Source organism: Camelus bactrianus, chromosome 10, assembly GCF_048773025.1.
Source record: "Camelus bactrianus isolate YW-2024 breed Bactrian camel chromosome 10, ASM4877302v1, whole genome shotgun sequence".
Classification (NCBI taxonomy): domain Eukaryota; kingdom Metazoa; phylum Chordata; class Mammalia; order Artiodactyla; family Camelidae; genus Camelus; species Camelus bactrianus.
In genome coordinates, this window is record NC_133548.1 from 26019967 (window position 1) to 26042748 (window position 22782).

The window sequence follows — 22782 nt, forward strand, 5'->3', positions numbered from 1 at the left end:
ATGACAAGGTTTCACCTCACATTATAATTCTCATTAACTGTTAGTGACCACCCAGACACTCTGCAGAGGATCTTAAGGCTGTGTCTAAGTTTGGCAGGAGGGTAATATGATTGACAGTCTGCCAAGCATTTAGAAGAGAGCAGTAGAAGTAGGAAACCAAATTAGGCACTTGCAGTGAAGGAGTGTTGTAAACATATATCTGTCCTTGGGAAAGGTAACACTGATGTCAAAATGGAACAGAAGAGAAGGGTGGACTATGGGAATTGTATCTTACTCAGATAGAACTTCCTCCTCTTTTCTATCAATATGACAATGCCTTATAGACATTAAAGCGTTCTGAAAAATGAATAAAAGAAATAAACAAATGGATGGGCCTTCAATAGGAGCAGAATTCGTGAGTTTTAGTGGGCAGATTTACTGACATCTGTTTTGACTTCTCAGAAAATTTCCCCTCACCTCCTGTCTCTTAGTCTATCCTAGATATGTAAGGTTACCAGACAGCTGAGTTAGAAAATGTAATGGTTGAAAATGAAATGTACAGGCAACTATATTTAACATCTTATAGTGACCTATAATGAAAAAGAACATAAAAAGCAATATATATATGTATATGTATGACTGAAACATTAATGCTGTACACCAGAAACTGACACAACATTGTAAACTGACTATACTTCAATTAAAAAAAAAATGAAATGTACAGGAATAAATTAGTAATTCCAAAGAATCACTAATTATTTTGAATATTCATAGGTAACTATACTGGATAGAAATAGCTTAACTAGTTCACTTACTCTGGCTTGCAACCCTAGAATAAAAGATTCTATGTGGAGATTGCAGAATAAATAAAAATAATCTATTTGTGTAAAAAAAAAGTGCCATAGTTTTTTTAGGAAATGTCATCTCATTTACAATAGCATCAAAAACAATAAAACACTTAAAAATAAATATAACCAAGGAAGAGGAAAATCTCTGCACTGAAAACTACAAGGCACTGATGAAAGACATTGAAGAAGATACAAATAAATGGGAAGGTGTTCCATGTTCACTGATCGGGAGAATTAATACTGCTTAAATGCTAATACTACCAAAAGCCATTTATACATTCCATGCAATCCCTATTAGCAGTTTAATGGCATTTTTTACAGAAGTAGAAAAAAAATACTACTAAATTTTATATGAAACCACAATAGACTCCAAATAGCCAAAAAAATTCTGAGGAAGGAGAACAAAGCAGGGACCATTATACTTCCTAATTCTAAGCTATACTATAAAGCTACAGTAATCAAAACTGACTTAATAACAGACAAACAAACCAAAGAAACAGAATTGAGAGCCCAGAAATAAACCCAAGCTTATATGATCAACTAATATTTGACAAAGTAGCAAAGAATACTCAATAGAGAAAAGACATTCCCTTTAATAAATGGTGCTGGGAACAATGAATATTCACATGTAAAAGAATGAAACTGGACCTCTACTTTATACTACTCACAAAAATTAACTTAAAATGGATTAAAGAATTAAATATAAGATCTGCAGCCATGGACCTCCTAGAAGAAAACAGGAATAAAGCTCCTTGACATGGGTCTTAGTAATAATTTTTTTGATATGATGCCTAAAGCACAAGCAACAAAATAAAAAATAAGCAAATGTGACTACGTCAAACTAAAAAGCTTCTGTATAGCCAAAGAAACCATCAATAAAGTGAAAAGAAAACTTATGGATTGGGGAAAAGTTTTTGCAAACCATATATCTGATAAGGGGTTAATATCCAAAATACATAAAAACTCATATAACTCTATAACAAAAAACCAAATAACTTACTTAAAAAATGGGCAAAGGACCTGAACAGACATTTTTCCAAAGAAAATATTGAAAAGGTCAACAGGCACAGGAAAAGATGCTCAACAACATTAGTCATTAAGGAAATGCAAGTTAAAACCACAATGTTGTTAAGATAATCACCTCATGCCTGCTGGAATGGCCATCATGGAAAAGATAAGAGATGACAAATGTTGGCATGGATATGGAAAAAAGGGAACCCTTGTGTTTGTGTTGGTGGGATTGTAAACTGGTGTAGCCACTATGGAAAACAATATGTAGGATTCTCCAAAAATTAAAAATAGAACTACCATATGATCTAGCAATTCCATTTCTGGGAATATATCCAAAGGGAATGAAAACACTAACTCAAAAGATATCTGCACCTCCATGTTCATAGCAGCATTAGTTATAAAAGCCAAGAAATGGAAAACAACCTGGGTCCACTGATGAATAAATGAATAAAAAAGCTGTGAGATATATTAATGGAATATTGTTCAGCCATAAAAAATGAGAAAATCTTGCCATTTGCAACAAGGTGGATAGAACATAATGGCATTATTTTAAGAGAGATAAGTCAGAGAAACACAAGTACTGTATGATCTCATTATATGCAGAATCTAAAAAACAAAACAAAAGACTAACTCATAGAAAAAAGGGTTTATACTTTGAGTACCAGAAGCAGAGGGTCATGCAAGAGAGATTTGAAGGAAGGTGGTCAAAAGGCACAAACTTCCAGTTGTAAAATAAACAAATACTAGGGATATAATGTACAATATGATGACTATAGCTAAGACTGCTGTATAATGTAAAGGAAAGTTGTTAAAAGAGTAAATGCTAAGAGTTCTCATCATAAGGAGAAAAATTTTTCCATTTTTCTTTGCTTTCTTTTTTTATTCTAGCTATAAGAGATGATAAAAGTTAAATGAACCTGTTGTGGCAATCATTTCACAATATATGTAAATCAAACCATCATGCTGTGTGTCTTAAGCTCATAGAGTGATGTATGTCAATTATTTCACAGTAAAACTGGGAAAAAAATCATCTTGATGCGATACTCTACAAATAACTAGTTATTTAAATAAACAAATACACATTGTATTGTATTTAAAGAATAACAAGAATACCACTGGAGAGCCTAAAAAATGAAAACAAACATATTTGCAAATTTTAGAAATAGTTTGTTGACTTGCCTCCATCTTGGGTAATAACTGGTAACGCCAAGCTATTTTCATCTTAATGTTAGATTCTGGTGTTTCATGATTACACACGTCTTCATCAAAATCTTTTTTACAATTATCATCAAGTAATGGTGCAGGAAGTTCCTAAGAAAACAGAACAACACATTACTGAGTATCTGTGCCAAAAAACAAAAAAAAGACAATTTTCTTAAATCGTAATACTAGCAATACTAGAAATTTCTAATGCATTAAAAATTGACATCTTAAAACTGATTCAAATATAAAATCATGACAATATAGATATTTCTAAAACAGAGGCAAAGGGTTTATATATAAAGTATAAAGTTCAATTTTTTTACCAATGAATGAGAATTTAAGGAAAATATTCAAATTTTTATACTAGCAAAAACCAAATGCTGTTGCAACAAGAGCTATGCTTATTTAAAAAAATTTATATACTTGAAGCAAAGTCTGGAATTAGCACTTATGTATTACATGTAATTATTGTTATGTTTGCCACAAGGTAAAAATAAAGCATGTGCACAAATCTGTTTACTGGTTTGTAATTCTAGAATTCAAAAAACTCATTCACCGAAATAATGGGTGAAGTAACAACTAACAGTAAAGACATTTATTTTGCCCATATCAAAAGCTAGTTTTGCACCTGCAAGCCTATGTCTCTTCCTTTAACAACGAAAACAGAATTTAAAATCTCTGATTAAGAGACATTGAATTCCAATTTTCCTTTTCTTTCTTGGAAGCTGACCTACTGAGTGACCTACCGAGTGGCTACAAAAAAATATACAGAAAACATTGTTTTGTGAAGAGTTAATAGAGAAATAATGCAAAGAAAAAAGTACAAAAAAGTTTCCTGGAGGAGGAAAGCATATACAATTATTTTATTTTTTATTAGCCAGAATCATAAAGATAATATACAGCATTGGATTAGTAAACATAATCTTGTGCCACATCATAAATTAGTCTAAGTTATAACTTTTACTTTTCAGGATCAAATTTATTTATGCTTAGAATCATGTCCACTAATCACCTAGAAAATACAATAATCATCATATATTTTAGTCACCTCCTAAGAAATTTATGCCAGTTTTAGAAACTAGTTATATCATTTAAACTCTGAAAACATCATTCCTAGCAAAGCATTAATATCTTACAAAACATAAAGTGACTGCTTTTTCCAATGGAAACAAATATTTGTGAGGCATATAGTGGAACACAGCGTAGTGGTTATGAGTTTGAATTCTGCAAACAGACTGTTTGGGTTCAAATATTGACCTCACACTAGTAGGTGTATCTCTGGCTACCCTGACTGCCTCTACTCATTGTAAGGAAAATGTAGATAATAGTATTCACTTCATTGGCTTATTATAAGGAATAAATGAGTTAAAAATGTAAATGCAGAGGATGGCACCTGGACATGTTAGGCATTCAATAAATGGTTGATTATGAGAATTTAGTCAAATAATTGTTTTAACCATTACTCAGAGCCACACATTTTTGTACTGTCAACATTAGGCAATATTTAGCATAAGTATTTGTACTCTTTTTTCAATCTCAAGAATATTTAACAATAGTTATGACAAAGGTCACCCATAACTCAAAACCAGAAATATTTTAAAAATTACTTTTTTCCAAAGAGATGGAACATATATTTTAAAATTTATACATTGCCTCTCATTGGTTAAATATATTAGTTTTGAACTGAAATGTTCTCAAATTAAGGAGTATAGTATTAAAAACTAGTCCTAAAATATTAGACATCCCTTTTTAATATGGCTAAGGTATGTAAACAAGATGGGAATATAAAAAAGGTAAGCATTTCCTCATACATCTTATTCAATATGTTTCCACTCCTATAGTGGACATTTCACCATTTTAAAAACTTTTATATATACGGTAAAAATTATAATGATTCTGATTTTAGTATTGATAAAACAGATGCTCATTCCCTAAAGTTAAAGGTGAAAATGTTCAAAATATGTACAGAAAGTACACTCTTAGAAATGTCCATTTAAGGTTTTGTTTTCATATGTATTTTTTTAAAAATTGAAATGTAATTCACATAAAAGAAAATTCATCATTTTAACCCTTTTAAAGTGTGCAGTTCACCTCCTACACTGCTGGTGGGAATGCAAGGTTGGTGCAGCCACTGTGGAAAACAGTATGGAGATTTCTCAAAAGACTAGGAATAGACTTACCATATGACCCAGGAATCCCACTCCAGAAGGAACCCTACTTCAAAAAGACACCTGCACCCCAATGTTCATAGCAGCACTATTTACAATAGCCAAGACATGGAAACAGCCTAAATGTTCATCAACAGATGACTGGATAAAGAAGAGGTGGTATATTTATACAAATGGAAAACTATTCAGCCATAAAAATGACAACATAACGCCATTTGCAGTAACATGGATATCCCTGGAGAATGTCATTCTAAGTGAAGTAAGCCAGAAAGAGAAAGAAAAATACCATATAAGATCACTCATATGTGGAACCAAAAAAAAAAACAAAAAAAACAAAAAAAAAAAACAAAACAAAACCAAACATAAATACAAAACAGAAACAGACTCATAGACATAGAATACAAACTTGTGGTTGCCAAGTGGTGGGGGGTGGGAAGGGATAGACTGGGAGTTCAAAATTTGTAGATATTGACAGGCATATATAGAATAGATAAACAAGATTATACGGAATAGGGAAATATATACAAGATTATACGGTACAGGGAAATATATACAAGATCTTGTGGTAGCTCACAGCGGAAAAAAATGTGACAATGAATATATGCATGTTCAAGTATAACTGAAAAATTGTGCTCTACCTTGGAATTTGACACAACATTGTAAAATGACTATAACTCAATAAGAAATGTTTAAAAAAATAAAGTGTGCAGTTCAGTGGTTTTCAGTATGTTCAGAGTTGTGCAATAATTATTACTGCCTAATTTCAGTACATTTTCATTACTCCTAAAAGAAACCTCACACTCAGTAAACAGTCACTCCCCACCCCCTTCTCCTAGTCCCTGTCAATCTCTAATCTACTTTCTGTCTCTATGGTTTAGTCTAGTCTGGACATTTCATATAAACAGAATTACACAACACACAGCCTTTTGTGTCTGGTTTCTTTACACTTAGCATAATGTTTTTTCAAGGTTCATCCATGTTGTAGCATGTATGAGTACTTCATTGTTTTCTGACTGAATAATATTCCATTGTATGGATATGTCACATTTGGTTTTCCATTCATTAGCTGATAGACATTTGGATTGTTTCCACTTTTTGGCTATTACAACTAAAGAGGCTGTGAATATCCATGCATGAGATTTTACATGAACATATATTTCCAGTTCTCTTGGGTATATACCTAGGGGAAGAACTGCTGGGTCATAGGGTAACTCTTCCTAACTTTTTAAGGAACTACAAAAATTCTTTCCATAATGGCTGCAGCATTTTATATTTCCACCTATAATGTTTTAGAGTTCCAATTTTTCCACATCCTCTCCAACACTTCTCCTTTCTTCTTTCTTTTCTGTCTTTTTCCTTCCTTCCTTCCTCCCTCCCTCCTTTCCTTCCTTCCTTCTTTCCTCATCTTCCTCCTCCTCCTCCTTCTTCTTCCTCTTCCTCTCCTCCTTCTTCTAACTAGCTATCCTACTGGATGTGAAGTGGTCTCATTGTGGTTTTGATTTGCATTTCACTAATGACAATGATGTTGAGCATCTTTTCACGTGCTAGTTTTGGCCATTTGTGTATCTTCTTTGGAAATGTCTACATGTCCTTTGCCCATTTTTAAGCTGGATTGTTTAAGTTGTTGAGTTCTTTGTTTATTCTGGGTATTAGATTCATCATATATATGATTTACAAATATTTTTTCATATTCTGTGTTTTGTCTTTTTACTTTTTTAGCAGTAAGCACTTTCTTTGTTGTGAAAATATTTTTAATTTTAATAAAGCCCAATTTATTGTTTTTGCTTTGTTGCTTGTACTTTTGATGTCATATTTAACAAATTGTTGCCTAATCCAAGGTCATGAAGATTTATACCTTTGTTTTCTTCTATGAATTTTAACTCTTACATTTAGGTCTTTGATCCATAATGAGTGAATTTTTACATAGGGTATAAGGGAGAGGTTCTTATATTTTTATAAGACTAAAGTATCTGTTACACTAAAATATTACTTACTGAGTAGCTAACTGTATGCCAAGTTCTGGTGAGGCTTTGAGGATACAGCACAGAGCACACTTGGTAACAATGACCAGAGTAGACAAGTATAGTGCTTACTCTATTCTAGGCACCAAGCGCTTTAGACTTATTAATTCAATGTTCATAATAACCTTATGAAGTAGGTACTCTCATCCTCCTTTTATACAGTAGAGGCCTGAAACATAAAGAGGTTAAGTCACTTTGCTCAAAGCCACAGAGCTAGTAAAAGATGGAGCTAAGATTTGAACCTGGGGAGTCTGAGTCCAAAATGTGCTCTTAACCATTACGTTTATTACCTATATACTAAGCTTTCATTCTAGTTAGGGGAGCAAAGTAGTAAGTACTTATATAAGAAGTCAATGATAATAAATGCAGGAAAGTGAAGCAAGGTAAGAAGGCAGAGGCTCTGTTTAAGATGGTCATAGGTGGTCTCTCTGACAAGGTCAAAACTGATGCAGATCAGACAACTCCACATAGAATTAAATGAAACTCTATACAATATACTACTATAGATACTTTCCATGCAGATATCATACTACTATATATAACAAACTTTCAAAAATGTATTAATGCTATTTCCCAGATCATGATATACTAGAAAGAGCACTAATGTTAAGAGGTTCATCAGGTATGTGGAGGATGCAAGAGCCTGAATTCATTTTGCTAACCTCAGTTATAAAGACATATCAGCATTCTTTATAAAACTACTGGTCTAGAATTATGCTATTCAATATGCTAGCCCCTGGTAACATGTGGCTAGTTAAATTTAAGTTTTTATTAATTAAAATTAAACAAAATGAAAAATTCAGTACCTCAGTTACCCTAGCCATATTTCAAGCACTCAATAGTCATATGTGGCTAATGGCTACTCTTTTGGGAAGGGCAGGTAAAAAATTTTGAATATCACAGAGCATTCTATTGGTCAGAGATTTTCAATGGCTGTATAATGTCATATTACATGCCTTAATCAAAATTCAGTTTATCATTTCTCTACTGTTGAATCTTACAGTTGTTTTTATTGTCCAAGAATGCTAAAATAAATTGTGATTAAATATAAATTCTTTGCCTCTCAGATTGTTTTTTTCCATGAGATTCATATATATATATATAGACACACAGAAAAGAACAGAGAATGATATAATAAACACTGCACTTTCCACCATTTGACTTTAACAAATCTTAAGAACTGGCATACTTAGAAAACAAAGCAGTATGTAATTTCAGCAAGCAAGGAATAACAGTCTTGAGTGAAAACAGGACTGGTTGAAAATCTTTAAAAGGAATGGTAGGCTGCCCAGACGCCCTACATTCTCTAAGAGCCAGGATTCTACTTGTCCCCCGCGGTGCCAGAGGAAAGGAAAGGTCAAATCAGACAAACTTTGGACATAGCAGCACTGTAGAGGGCAGGTGTGAGACATCATATTGAAAACGGAGTAATTTATTGAAAGTCTTCAGATAGAAGAGTGAGACAACTTTCTCTCTCTCTCTCTCTCTCTCTCTCTCTCTCACACACACACACACACACACACAGAGTCAGCTCCCCCTGATAGGCTCTTTGAAATCCATAAGCCACCCTTACGCAGAACAGGCAGGAGACTGGGATATTAGAGGATTCTACCCTGGGGAAACTGACAAAATAAAAACAAAAGACCTTCAGGGAAACACCACTAACTAAACTTACAGTAAGCCTACAAAACAACAAGTTATATGCCCAAATACACAGCCCTTTCAATTAGCTTCCTGGTACCTAACTCTTTAATGTCAAAGGACAGCCAAAAATTATCAGATATTTGATCAAAGCATCTGATATGGAATTCAAAGACCAAGACAAGTGACCAGGAAATGGAAGCAATGCCAGAAAAATAAAATGCTTCAATAAAAGGAAACAATCAGCAAAAACATTAAGAATTTCTAGAAATTAAAAATGTAATGGCAAATTTGGAAAAAACTGACCAGAAGCACAAGAAGATCAAGTTGACCAAATCTCTCAGAATAAAAGAACAATAATTATGATGATAGCAATGATAATGAAAAACCCTCCACAGTAGTTAACATGTTTTAAAGAGCTTTCCAACTGCCAGACACAATTCTATCTAGCACTTTATACAAATAACATATTTCATCCTTAAGACAATCTTAAGAAGTAAGTATTATTATTAAAATCATTTTATAGATAAAGACATTGGAGCATAAAGGTTAATTAGCTTGTTGAAGGTCACAAAGTACTTTAATGGCAGAGCCAGGACAATCTCACTCTATCACTTAGTCTCTTAACTATTATTCTATACTGTCTCTTTAAGAGACAGAAAATGAAAGTAAAGAAAATATCTAGATGATTTCCAGGAGGTTGACAACATAAAATGATTTCTAGATAGAAAAACAGAAAATATAGCAGAGGAAAATATCAAAGAAATAATCTATGAGAAATTTCCAGAAATGAAAAATAGGAAATTCTAGAATTAAAATCCTACAGAGTACTCAAACTATCAATGAAAATATACCTACAACAAAGCACATAATTCTGACATTTCAGAACAAGAGAGATAAAAGGAAAAAAATCTAAAAAGCTTCCAGGGGTTGGGTAGAGACAGGTCAGGAACACAAATTGCATGAAACTTTGCAACAGCAACACTGGATTTTACAGAGGGAAATTTATTTCCAGCCCAGGGTTCTATAGTCAACCAAATTATTGTAAAATTAAGACATTTGCAGACATATAAAATTAAAAAAAAAAAAAGAAAACCCTCTTCCATCTCACACCTACTCCTTACTTCCATTCACTCTCAAGTTACTAGATGATATGCTCCACCAGGAGCAAAGTCAGGGCAACTGCTAGATGAAGAAGGGGAAGTGCTGGCCAGAATCACAGCTGGGTAGACAGCCTAGACAGCAAGCAGCCCATTTGGGAGCGGAAGATGGAGAGGCCTATGGAGATGATGCTTAAACACAACAGGGAGGAGTTTTAGGACTCCAGGGGAAAGCTTGGAGATGAATTAGTCATTGACACAGCTGAAAAAATGAAGCAATTAATAACTCCAGAAAAAAATAAAAGATGTACCCCAAAGGAGGGTATATGTATAATCATAGAATGTTAAATGTGGTAAATAATGAATTGACATAATGTAAACACTGGGGAAGGCCACTTAAATATAATGAAAGGAGAAACAGAGAGAGGGAGAGAGAAAGAGAGAGAGAGAAAGAGTGTGTGTATGTATGTGCGGTATTATATGAGAGCTAAATCTTCATATTTTATCTAAGGATACAGATAGACATAAAAACTGAAGAAAAAAAAGCAGTATAAAATAAGAAGGCAAATAAATGCATAAGAAAGAGCTGATGGTGGTCTATGCCTACTCTACCAACCCTAAACTCATTTTCACATGAATATTAAAAGCAACACCTCTTACTAATGTTAGAGAATTTTTAAAAATCTTATTTTGCAGTATTGAGTGAGTTATAGAGTCTCAAATGGTCTGTTTCACATACCATTTTTCTTCTAAGGAAAAATAGCTTAAGTATTTCTTATTCCACGAAGCACTGTGTTTGTGTTAAACCTATCAGACTGAAAGAGTGACTGGTGCTCGGTTCCTCCTGACTGCTTATAGTAAAATATAAAAGGAGAGAGATAAATTAAAGACATCGTTAAGCAGAAAGGAACCAGAACTTGAATTTTCAGCCTATCATGATTGCAAAAAATGGGAAAGCTTGTTCTGAAAGAACACTGAGGGTATGGCTGAATAATCATTTGATAAAGAGATCACGGGTACAACTCCAAGGCTAAATCAGCTATCTCAACAGAAGCCAAGAGTAGAGATGGGATGATACCAGTAGAGAGGCTGCCAGTTTGAACTAAAGAGACCACGGAAGGCAAGATGGAATTAAGGAATTCTTGGATTTTGCAGGACAGGATCCCAGAGCTATTTGGCCTCAAAGATGAGCTATTCCTTCCAGAAATGGAAGGATGGGCTCAAAAGTTGATTAAGAGATAATCAGGGCTGCCCCTCCCACCACAGGGAGTGCAAGGCCAGAGGGATAAGGCTGCTTCCAACTCGGCTTCAAAAGGTGCCCCACTCAGCTGAAGGGGCATGATGCTGCCACCCCAGTGTGCCTAGTAGACAGAATATAGAACCAAAGAGATTTATTTTGGGGCCTTAAGATTTAATGAAATTTGCTTTGTTAAATTTTGGACTTGCTTGGAATCCACCATCCATTCCTTCTTTCTGATTTCTCCCTTGGATTCGGAATGTCTATCCTATGCCTGTCCCACCACCGTTTTATGGAAGCACATAATTTGCCTGGTTTCACAGGTTCACATCTGGAAAGGAATTTTGCCTCAGGATAAATCATACCTCAAGTCTCATCCATACATGATTTAGATGATACTAAGAAGAGACTTTGGACTTTAGAATTTAGAGTTGATGATGGAATGAGTTAAAACTTTTGGGCTGCTGGGAGAAGGACATGAATTTTGTGGGGACACGAACATTCTGTCCATAACATAGTTTCTGGCACAGAGTAAGCATTCAACAAGTGTTTGAGGGTGAAATAAATGATGGCCAACAAAGCTTTATTTCCAACCATCCCCCAATTTCTAGGCCTAGATTTTTAACTGCATTCTGGATATTCTACCTGAATGTTCGACTGCATGTCAAACTCAAAGTATACAATAATTCAGGTTCTTGTCTTTCATTCTTCTTTTCTCCCTTTCTCTCAGATCCGCCTCCTCCTTAATTTCTCTACAATTATTTTCTCAGTCATTCAAGACTAGTTAATTCTTTCTCCTGGCTCAGGGAAGCATGCATCCAAGAGCTCTCAGTTAACCCTTTAAATATCTCAGAAAGAAGGTATCACTGCACTCTGAACCTTATTTCATACTATTCTCTAACAGTGTGGACAATGTATGCTAACCCAGTAAGTCCTGAGCTGTTCTACCTCTGAGTCTCTACTATTGCTGTTTCCTTTGCTTGATGTAGTAACTTGTACATTTGGATATTCAATAAAAACTCACTTGCTAGAAAAGAAGAGTCTAATTTGTAATAGCAGGGATTAGAAACTAACTCATTACAAACAAAAATGTCATTAAAATAACAGTAAAATGAACCAAAGGGAGTAAGTTCACAACATATAGAAAGGCCATGAATAGATCACAAATTAATGATGTTGAAGACAGCAATAGAAACTAACAAAAACAAAGGACAGAGAGAAAAAAATAACTGGGGAATAACAATTTCAGCAAGATTTTCATATAAACTGGCAAGCTGAATCTAAAATTTACATGGAAATGCAAAAGCCCTGTAATAGCCAGAAATAGCTCTTATAAAGAAGAAAGTTAGAGGACTTAAAGTACCTGATTTCAAGACATAAAAATAGAAAGCTGAAGTCCATGTTTAAGATAGACATATGATTCAGTTGAACAGAAAAGGTTAAGAAAGAGAATGAGGTATTTATTTAATTGATTTTCTACATAGGTGCCAAGGTAATTTAATAGCAAAAGGATAATAACAAATTCTCAGAAAATAACAAAGGAGAAAATGAGTGGTTTTGAGGTATTTCAGGGATCAAATTATGGTCTGTGGGTCAAATCCAAAAGCCACCTATTTTTGTAAATAGTTTCATTGTAACATACTGTAACATACTCATTTGCTTAGAAATTGTGTGTGGCTGTCTTTGTATTACAATAGCAAAACTGAGTAGTTGTAACAGAGACCATATGGCATGCAAAGCCAAAAATATTTATGATCTAGCCCTTTAAAGAAAAGTTTGATGATCCCTGGGTGATGCAAATTTTTCTTAAATAGGACAAAACACAGCATGAAATGTACTGGACTTTGTAAAAGTAAAGCAAAATGCTTTTCAAAAGATATCGTTAAGAAACAAAGAGACAAGGTATAGATTAAGAGAAAATACTTGCTAAACACATATCTGATAAAGTATGTATATACAGAATATAAAAACACTGACAACTCAATGATAAAAATACAAACAATGCAATAACAACTGGACAAAAGGGCCGAAAAGACACTTTATCAAAAGACATATGGATGGCAAACAAACACATGAAAAGATGCTCAACATTATTAGCGATCAGGAAAACGCAAATTAAAACCACAATGAGATATCACTAGACTTGTTCAAATATAATTCAAAAAACTGACACCATCAAATGCTGAAAAGGAAGTAGGCAACTGGAATTTTTATACATTGTTGGTGAGAGTGCAAAATTGTATAGCTACTTTAGAGAAGAGTTTGGAAATTTCTCTAAAATGTGAACATTCACTTTCAATATGACCCCACAATTATCTTCTTAGATATTTACCCAAGAGATATAAAAAAACGTGTCCATACAAAGATATATACAGGGACGTTCACAACAACTTCATTTAATAGTCAAAAAGTGGAAGAACCCAAATGTCCATCAACTGACAAATGGCTAAAAAAAAAACAAACAAAAAAAAACAGTTAAAGGAAGAAACTGATACATATAGGAACACAGTTAATCTAAAAAGCATTATGTTATATACAAAATTCTAGAAAAAGCAAACTACAGAGATACTATGCAGATTAGATGTTGCTAGGGGCCAAGAAATAGATTAGCATTAGATAGCTCAGCAACACTGGATTTTAAAATACAGGGAAAAATGTCTTCAAAGTATGAGGAAATTTGATATTAAACCTAGAATTCCCCATCCAGGAAAATTATCTATTAAGTATAAGCACAAAATATTTTTTAAAAGGCATATAATGTTTCAAAAACTTACCTACCAAAACCTTTTTCTGAAAAGATTATTTGAAGACATAATTTAGCAATATAAAAAAAGAATAAAGTACAATGTGCAAGAATAAATAAAACTGGTAACATCTTTTGACACAACGAAGACATATATTGTCTATCAACCATTAAATTTTTTAAAATGTATTTTACACACCTGTTAGAATGACAGTCATCAAGAATACAAGAGATAGCTTTGGAGAGGATGTGGAGAAAAGGGAACCCTTATGCACTATTGGGAATGTAAATTGGTGCAGTCACTATGGAAAACATTGCAGAAGTCTCTCAAAAAATTACATATAGAATCACTACCTGATTCAGAAATTTCACTTCTGGGTACGTATCTGAAGAAATGAAATCATTGTATCAAAGAGGTATCTGTATCCCCATGTTCACTGTGGCATGTTTTTAGAACAGCAAGACAAGGAAACAACCTAAGTGCCCATCAACAGATGAATGAATAAAGAACTTATATATAATGGAATATTATTCAGCCATTGAAAAATAGGAAATTCTGCCATTTGTGACAATATGATGGACTAGAGGGCATTTTGTTAAGTGAAATAAGTCAGACAGAGAAAGATAGATACTATATGAGCTTATTTACATGTGAAATCTAAAAAAACAAAAAAACAAAAAGCTGATCTCATAAAAATAAAGAGCAGACTAGTGGTTGCCAGAGGGAGAGGAAATGGGTGACTGCTAGTCAAAAGGTACAAACTTCTAGTTGTAAGATAAATAATTTCTGGGGATGTAGTGTATATTATGGTGACTATAGTTAACAATACTGTACTGTATACTTGAAATTGCTGAGACAGATCTTAAAAGTTCCCATTGCAAGGAAAAAAAACTGTAACTGTGAGGTGATGGATATTAACTAAACTTAATTTGGTAATTATCTCATAATACATACGTATATCCAATCAATATGTTGCATACCTTAAAATAATATGTTATATGTCAATTTTATCTCAGTAAAACTAGGGGGAAAAAGAACTGCTGGGAAGAGAACAAAAAGCAGAACAAGAAAGTAAAGGACTAAACAGGAAGAAAAGAAAGGAACTAAACACATGACATGACACTGAGCAACTGAGGGAGTGTAAGAAATGAAACCCATTGTCTTGTTCTGTTCTATAAATTCAGTTGAGAGAGGATGGCATTTCATTTTCAAAGTGTCCAAATACATTATCTGACACTGAAGTAAAATATTTATAGAATTAAAAAATTTAAATGCAGTTCAGTGTTTTCAATTTGTAAAATGAACTTATGGACAAAACACTGAAGACCCAATTATAGTTACAGAATTTAGGACTTGTAATTATTGATACTGTCCAAGTAAGTTACAGCTAACAAGAGATAACAGGCTGAAGGGAGGAGAGATGGCAAAAGATAGTTGTGATAACTTTATCCTACATAATAGGGAATTAATAGTGCTATCTAAAATGGATGAATCCAAAAATAAAAGGCAAAAACCATAATTTACAATTGTAACAGTAACCATTGGAGTAACTAAAAATAATTAATAGAAATCAACATTGTGGGATTTTTCCACACAGGGAGAGTGGAATTGTAGATTGTGGAAGCTGTGGGTGGGGGAATTTAACTTTTCACTTTAATTCTTTTATTACTGCTTACCTTTTTTGCTACCATTTGAATTATTTTTATAATAAAGTACATCTCTGAAAATTCTAAATTGAAATGTGCAAAAATATGTCTCCAATCACAAATACAGTCAAAGAGTTCCTGAGGAAAAAAATGTACTTTATAAATCACAAACACCTTAGTCTTATCAATATTACCTCAACAGGACCAGTTGATTTTTAAAATAAAGATAAAATTTTCTTAATTTTCTTGCAGCATACTAAGTTTATCTATGTTTTAAAGGACTAAAGCATTTCCTTGGAAGAACTTGATTACTGGATTGTTTCCTCTTATTTTATTGTTAGTATTTCACAAAGATCAGAAAAACACATACCAAATGTTCAGTTTCTGATTTATCAGCTTTAGTATCTTCTAATCACAGTAGAGAGAATATTCTTTTTTCCCCTTAACATAATTTCTTTTCCTGGTGGAATATTTCTCAAGTGAGCAAGACAACACTTGTGTATGCATGATACTGCTGAATGAAATACATGTTAAGAAATACTATTTAAGGAACACAGGTTAAGTTCCAATTTTAATAGGGATGCAGAAGTATTCCCAAGAAACATCAACACATTTAAAAGTGGTGATTATTTTAAAACTGATGGCATTACAGTGCACAAGGACAATTAAAATTTGTGACAACTAGATTTCTGGGAAATGGGTAATTCCAATACATCAAAACCCAGGATCAAAAATTAAGCATATATTTACTGTATTTCATTGATTCTGACTCATTTTTTCTTCCCATGTTACTATTTCTGAAATTAGTATGCATTTTACAATTGTTAGTACTGTATCAAATTGTCAGCCAGGCAGCAAAGCAGGAGATACAAAGTTATCATTGTATGGGTATGACAGTCTTGGTTGTTATTCCTGGTGTGTAGGTGGACAAATGTGATTCAGCGTTTCTGCCAAGAATCCATATGTGGCTCAATTAAGGAAGACTATGCATCCTGGCTTTCTAGAGTACTTCCATTGATACTTCCTGAGGAAATCAAGGCAGCATCTACAACAATACTTGGACAATGGATGTCACTGTTTTAGAATAAAATCTAGGTGCAAGAGTGGAGCAGCTTTTAAGAAATGCATTGCCAGTGCTCTTGATGTCACAGAGAACAGTATCACGGGAAAAAAAACACGAGTTGTGAAAAAATAGTGATGTCAAGGACTATGAACCAGAAAGTGATTCATTATGTAGTAACGTGACTGTGAAGAAATTTTACGAATAAGCTACACATTTTGCTTATCTTCTTTTTATGTGCAAGTGTGGTATGTTGTAAAAAATGTCTGAGAAAACTCTTTTAGAAAGGACTGAATAAAAATTCTAAGTGAAAAGAAAACATTTTGTCCTAGTTTATTTGGCAGTGTTTTTGTATGAGTGGTACATAAAATAATGACAAATCTTACAATTCAGGACATCTCAGATTTGATAAAATATGGCATTTCTTTAGTGAGGAGGCTAAAATTCCTTTAGCATCTATTTCTAATCATTCCATCTATCTATCTATCTATATAATTTTCCTAATCATTCCATCAATATATAACAAAATTTTATCCCAACGTGTTACGGATAAATGCTGTTATGCTAGTAATTTTTCTAGCTAAGACCAATGTGAATACCTGGTTACCCTTCATTCTTTTATCCAGTAATCTGAACAAAAATACCAGAAAATAAAAAACTGGTCCACATAGATTAAGAATCATCAATAGTGTGGTTTTTTAAGCCTTGGGAAGTGGAGAACTCATCTTAAGGCAACAGTGTCAGATCATTCTTTATAACTCTCTGCCAAAAAAATCCATTATGTAAAAATTCTGTATTAATGGTTTCAACATTGCTATTTGGAATTCAAGTTAAAATGAATGATTTAAAGATGTACCAAGGAATGACATCTTGGGGAAAAAGAAGAAATACTCTGGTACTTTTTGCTTTCTAATATTCAGGGATTTATATAAGAGTTTGTATTTAATATATTGTTATATTTGTAAACCCTAATATTTTTTAAGTATGCCATCACCTATGTTGCTCACTGGGATGCCTGACTGTATCAGAGATGATCACTGTATCTCTAATCTATATTATTTATTGCAATGTCTATATTTAATCAAATAAAAATTTTAATTAATATTTTAATAAAATGTCTATTTCAAGAGAATGCTAAGAATAAGCTCTTTAATATTCAATTACTACAGCTGTCAATCACAGATCAGGCTCCTCCCTAATGATTTCTAACCTGGTGCACCAACAGAACATGCTGAATGGTTGTTATAATCCTGTTTCCTAAGAGGAAGGATACAGATAAGATTTTCGGTATTTTCCTGCAGTGTGTGGTACTTACAGTTCCCAAACATTTGGCAAAAAGATCATACATAAATAAAAATAAAAACCAGGTATCATAAATTCCATACAGAAGATAGGATGCAAAGTATAAAATTTCCCTCTTTTAATCAAATAAACCAAGTTAGAAAATTAATATGAATAAAGAAACTGGCACTGCCTTTGGACAAAAACAACTATCTATTCTACTTTAAAAAACTACTATATAAAACCAAATTATTATGAATTTTCAGTATCAAAATATACTCCAGTATTTAAGCATATTTATTTTTTTCACCAGAAACATTTATCCTTATCCATAAGATGCTGTAAATATATTTCTTCCCTTTTCAATTCATCTCATTTGGTGCTTACTGCTATATTATTTTGTGGTCTTTGTTTTGGCAGATGCACAAGCAAAATCTGATTCCAACAGTTTGACCCTTCTCACTTTTTATGTTCTCTAGGGCATAATAAAACCCAAGATACAATCCCTCAGCAGTTAATGAAGCTTAACCTCCCACCCTCTTAATTACCAATGCATTACACCAACTATGGGCATCATACTCCTCTCTAAGCTATTTTACAATTCAGCAGAAGTACTACTGAGCTATTATGTAGCAACATAATCCATGCAGCATGAGAAATCCCTCTTAAAAATAAAATCTTTTGATCCTTGCAGGTTTTGGTAACTGTATAATTAATACTACTTAAGCATTATCCATGTATCAGTAAGTATATTGTATCAGTAAATATATTACTTTGTTGACTTATGGGAGTTTTAGGAGGGAATATTTATTTTCTGAAAGTTCAAAAAAGAAACAAATCCAAAGATATTACTGATTATTATAATTTGAATATAAATGTACTCCAAATAGCTAATCTGAACATTCATACATTAAAGGTATGTTCTCCATATTATCTTCATTTAAGTATTTAAAAGTATGAGGGGGTGACTTCAGTTGTTAAAAGCATTCAGAAATGTAGATCACATGGAGTAATTCAGAAGTTCCTGGAGTATAGGTGATGTTACATAAAAAATGTTTTTAAAATCTCATAGATTAAAAATTAGTTATTAGTGAATTGTTTACATTCACATTAGAAACTAAATGCAGTACAGATTAGGGAACATCTTAGTGCAATTTCAGATTTTTTTTCTTGACTATAAAGGTGGCAAAGTTACTGTTCTTATAAGAAAGGTGAAAAAGCACTTTCCCGTTGGTATAGAAACATAATTTTAAATAAATTCCCAAGTTAAACTACTGACAAAAATTCTAGTAATTTGACAACTACATCAATTATATTAATCTGAAAAACAGAAAATGAAACCAGTGGGATAGGAGCAGTGTTCTCAGTGCTTTTCCATTGATCCTTATGACATTTGTTTTTAACATATAAACCAGAAATGTGTTGAGAAGACTGGAAAAGTCTGACTTTCAAAGTTTCCTGACTAATATAGAGGAAGAGGGAGGATAACATGATGAATAGGAAATGGAAATCTGCTAGAGAAGTATTCAGAAATAAAGGGAAAGGGTTGCACTAAGTACTAAATAAATAAATAAATAAAACAAAAAAAAACTATCTTCAATTAAATGCAAACATAATTATTTAAAAATATTATTCTAAATTACTGCATTTTTAAGAGCACCAGTCACAGAGGGATCTCAAAGCAAATTAGAATGTATTAATCCCTGAGTTCTATTACAATCTAGTAGTAAGACTGGAAAAATGAAGTATAGGCAAACTTAAATTTCTTATCTAGATCCTAACAATATGCCTGCTAACACTAGAAACAAGACTTGACCAAAGCAGCCACATCCTTTCAATACTGCCTATTCATGGCATTGAATTAAAAGGAGTTTAAAGGGAAATGCACTGAATTTCCTGGCATTCTGATATTATTAGCTTCCATAATTATTTTCTCACATATATAAAAAAATCAAAACTGTCAAGCTGTTAAAAGCAAGTCTCCATGAGGTCTATATTAATTTTATCAATTTTCCTCAATACATAATTTAGATACATAATTTTTGTGTTTTATATGTCAAAATGTAAAAGTTGTATTACATATTTAAAACAGCCCCTTCAAACAAATTTCTTAAGAAGAAAGCTTGAAGTAAGAAATTCTGTTTTTACTTATAGAGAGGAAAGAATTCACAGTCGGCATCTACTAATAGTTCTAGCCATAAAAATTGGGGTTTTCCTTTCTAGGTTCTTTCACAAAGTAAAGTTCACATATCCAATGCTATATTTAATCTGCCTCTGACTGCAGAACCAATAAAACTAATACTAAGAGACATATAAGTTAAAATGAAGAGAGCTACTAATTAGATAACTACTGTTAAAAATGTGAACTTCTGTGTGTGTATATATATTATGTATGTGCATGTATTTATATCTTTATCTGTATCTATATCCCTAGTTATAGAAAGAATAACGAAAGGTGAACAATGCAGTCCTTGTAATAAGAAATATCTTGATTACATTACATTTTGTGAATTGTTTTAAAAAGCAGACTAAACTCTCCACTTAATCATTGGATTAACAGGTTTATCACTGAAACCATATGTTATATTTCCTTTTAGGAAATACACCCTTTTACTATATACAGGTATATATTAACCTGTTTTAAGAAAACATAATATATAAAAATCCACATTAAGCAAACAGGTCATGCAATAATTATTTGAGTTATAGAAGACTCTTATGTTGACAGAGAATTCCTACAAATATCCTTAAAAGTGCCCCTATTGAATATTAACTAAAATAACTTCTAAAAATCTGACATAACTAAAACATTTCTAAGTATAATTATTTTAAAAGTTAAAATAAAGACAATAATCTTATAATTAATAATTAAATCAAGGTCATAGAATGTTCATATTGTTGGAAAAGAAGTATTCTAAAATTTCATGGATACCTATTTTCAAAGAAATCTCAGTTAGGAATGGAACCAGGCATTATTTTCATTTAAAAGGTCCTGATCAGTTAAATTCCTAGCTCAGGAATACACAACAAGCAACTGGTTTTATTTGTTTGATCTCATGTATTTTTATTTTTCCAGAATAAACCCAGCCTATGGAAAATGTCACAAACAAAAATCCTTAGGGTATTGTGGGGTATTAAATGAAACTAGTTATTACTTTATTTTTATTAAATTTGAAAATTATTTTCTGTAGTACGTTTGGTGTTAGTAGAACAAAACTGATTCTCTTTTTGCATTAACTACTGAGAAGTCAAGGTAACGGGGTAAGAGCATAAAACAGATTTTCCTTAATTTAAGAAATTCTCTAGCACCTTGTATGTTACAGTCTTTTTTAAGAAATATAAAAGTAAAAAGCTTCACTTCATAGTTATAAGTCTATTTTCTAATTCCAATTTATGTCTTCATTTTAGTACTATATATCCTGTTTCTGAAATCTGGCAGAGATTTCTAGACACAATCATGCACACACAGACTGCAGTGAGAATATTTTGCAAAAACAATAAACACATTTCAAATGCCTCTGGTTTCATTTATACACTATATTATGCAAAAATGGATGTGAGGAACTAAGGACCCTTTCTGCAACTGCCTGTTAGTTTCTGATGAACAAAAACTTAAAATTTCAGAAAAGAAATGCTGGCCACTGAAAGTATCACCACAACACTAGCTGGAAAAATAGTCCTATCTTTTTTGGGGATTTCAATAGTAGAGTTATCCTTTTGCACATAATAAATCTTCACAGACTGTCTATTTAATCTGTGACCCTTGATGGTGCTGCCTTTCCCCTTTCATGATATCCTTTAATGACTCATTAAATGGGACAGTATGTTAATTTGGGGGGGTGCTGTTGAAAAATTATTTTCTTTTAGCTTGAATGGCTCTCGTTTTTCAAAATTTGAAGTCATTCCAAAAGGATTGAATACTTTCCCTTCTGAACCCCTTTTTCAGAAAAAGTATTCAAAAGAAAAATGAACTCTATTTCTAATATTCCCAACACTAACTTTGTATGGCTTCCTTTCCAAGAGTGATAAAAGTGCCAAATAATAGTTTCCAGATTTTAACATTTCCCTTTAACATAACAGTAACCATCAAGTATTCACAACCATTCATTTTTTTCATGGGTTCAGAATAAAATATTTGAAAGTAAATGTGACGCTTGGAATAAGTGTTTTAAGATTTAGAAAGCAAACCCCCTGATATTTCAGTTTTAATTTGGAATTCCAGAATAAGGTAGGCAGGGTATCGTCAATCTTGATACAAAAAGTTAAGTGACTTGTGTAAGGTCCTGCAGCTAGTTATGTAACAACACAGAAATTAACATCTAAGCTCAGATCCCAAATATATTTCACTTTCTTGAGGATAAAATTCTATCAGAGTATGGCATTTTTGCTATGTAAGTTAGGCTACTTTTCTGCATGCAAAATTCCTTTCTTTTGTTGACTGGTGCATAAACATCAATGCCAAATGTGTGCTTATTTTAATATTATATCAAAAGTGTTTTCCCTAGCTAGTGACAGAGATGTGGGTTTATTTTCCTTTATATTTTTATCTTATCTTTCATTTCCTCGTTGGAAAATAAAGCACATGCCAGTTTTTAAAAGCTGGCTACAAATGTAGGTCACTGGAAGCAGTACTGAGCCCTTGCATGTTTCTTCTTAGTCTTTTTAGTTTGCCAAAGAAGCTCTAACTGTGGCTGCCAGGGGAGAACTTAGAATTTTAAATAAGCTCTCACAAGTAGCTGGTGGAGTGGGGGAAGAGTGAAACCCTGGGGTCAAACAGCAAATTTCCGGCTCAACTAGCACTTCAGAGTTCTAAGCACTGAAAAGCATATAGATAGCCTGATAA

At 32.7% G+C, this 22782-nt stretch overlaps 1 protein-coding gene across 1 annotated transcript in view; it reads right to left on the reverse strand.

Moving 5' to 3' along the window:
• Positions 1 to 22782, reverse strand: part of ELP4 (elongator acetyltransferase complex subunit 4) — a 209652-nt gene that overhangs the window by 156302 nt on the left and 30568 nt on the right. The window contains exon 4 of the mRNA XM_045523771.2: positions 3018 to 3149. Within this exon, the coding sequence (XP_045379727.1) occupies positions 3018 to 3149 (132 nt within the window). The remainder of the gene's footprint in view (positions 1 to 3017; positions 3150 to 22782) is intronic.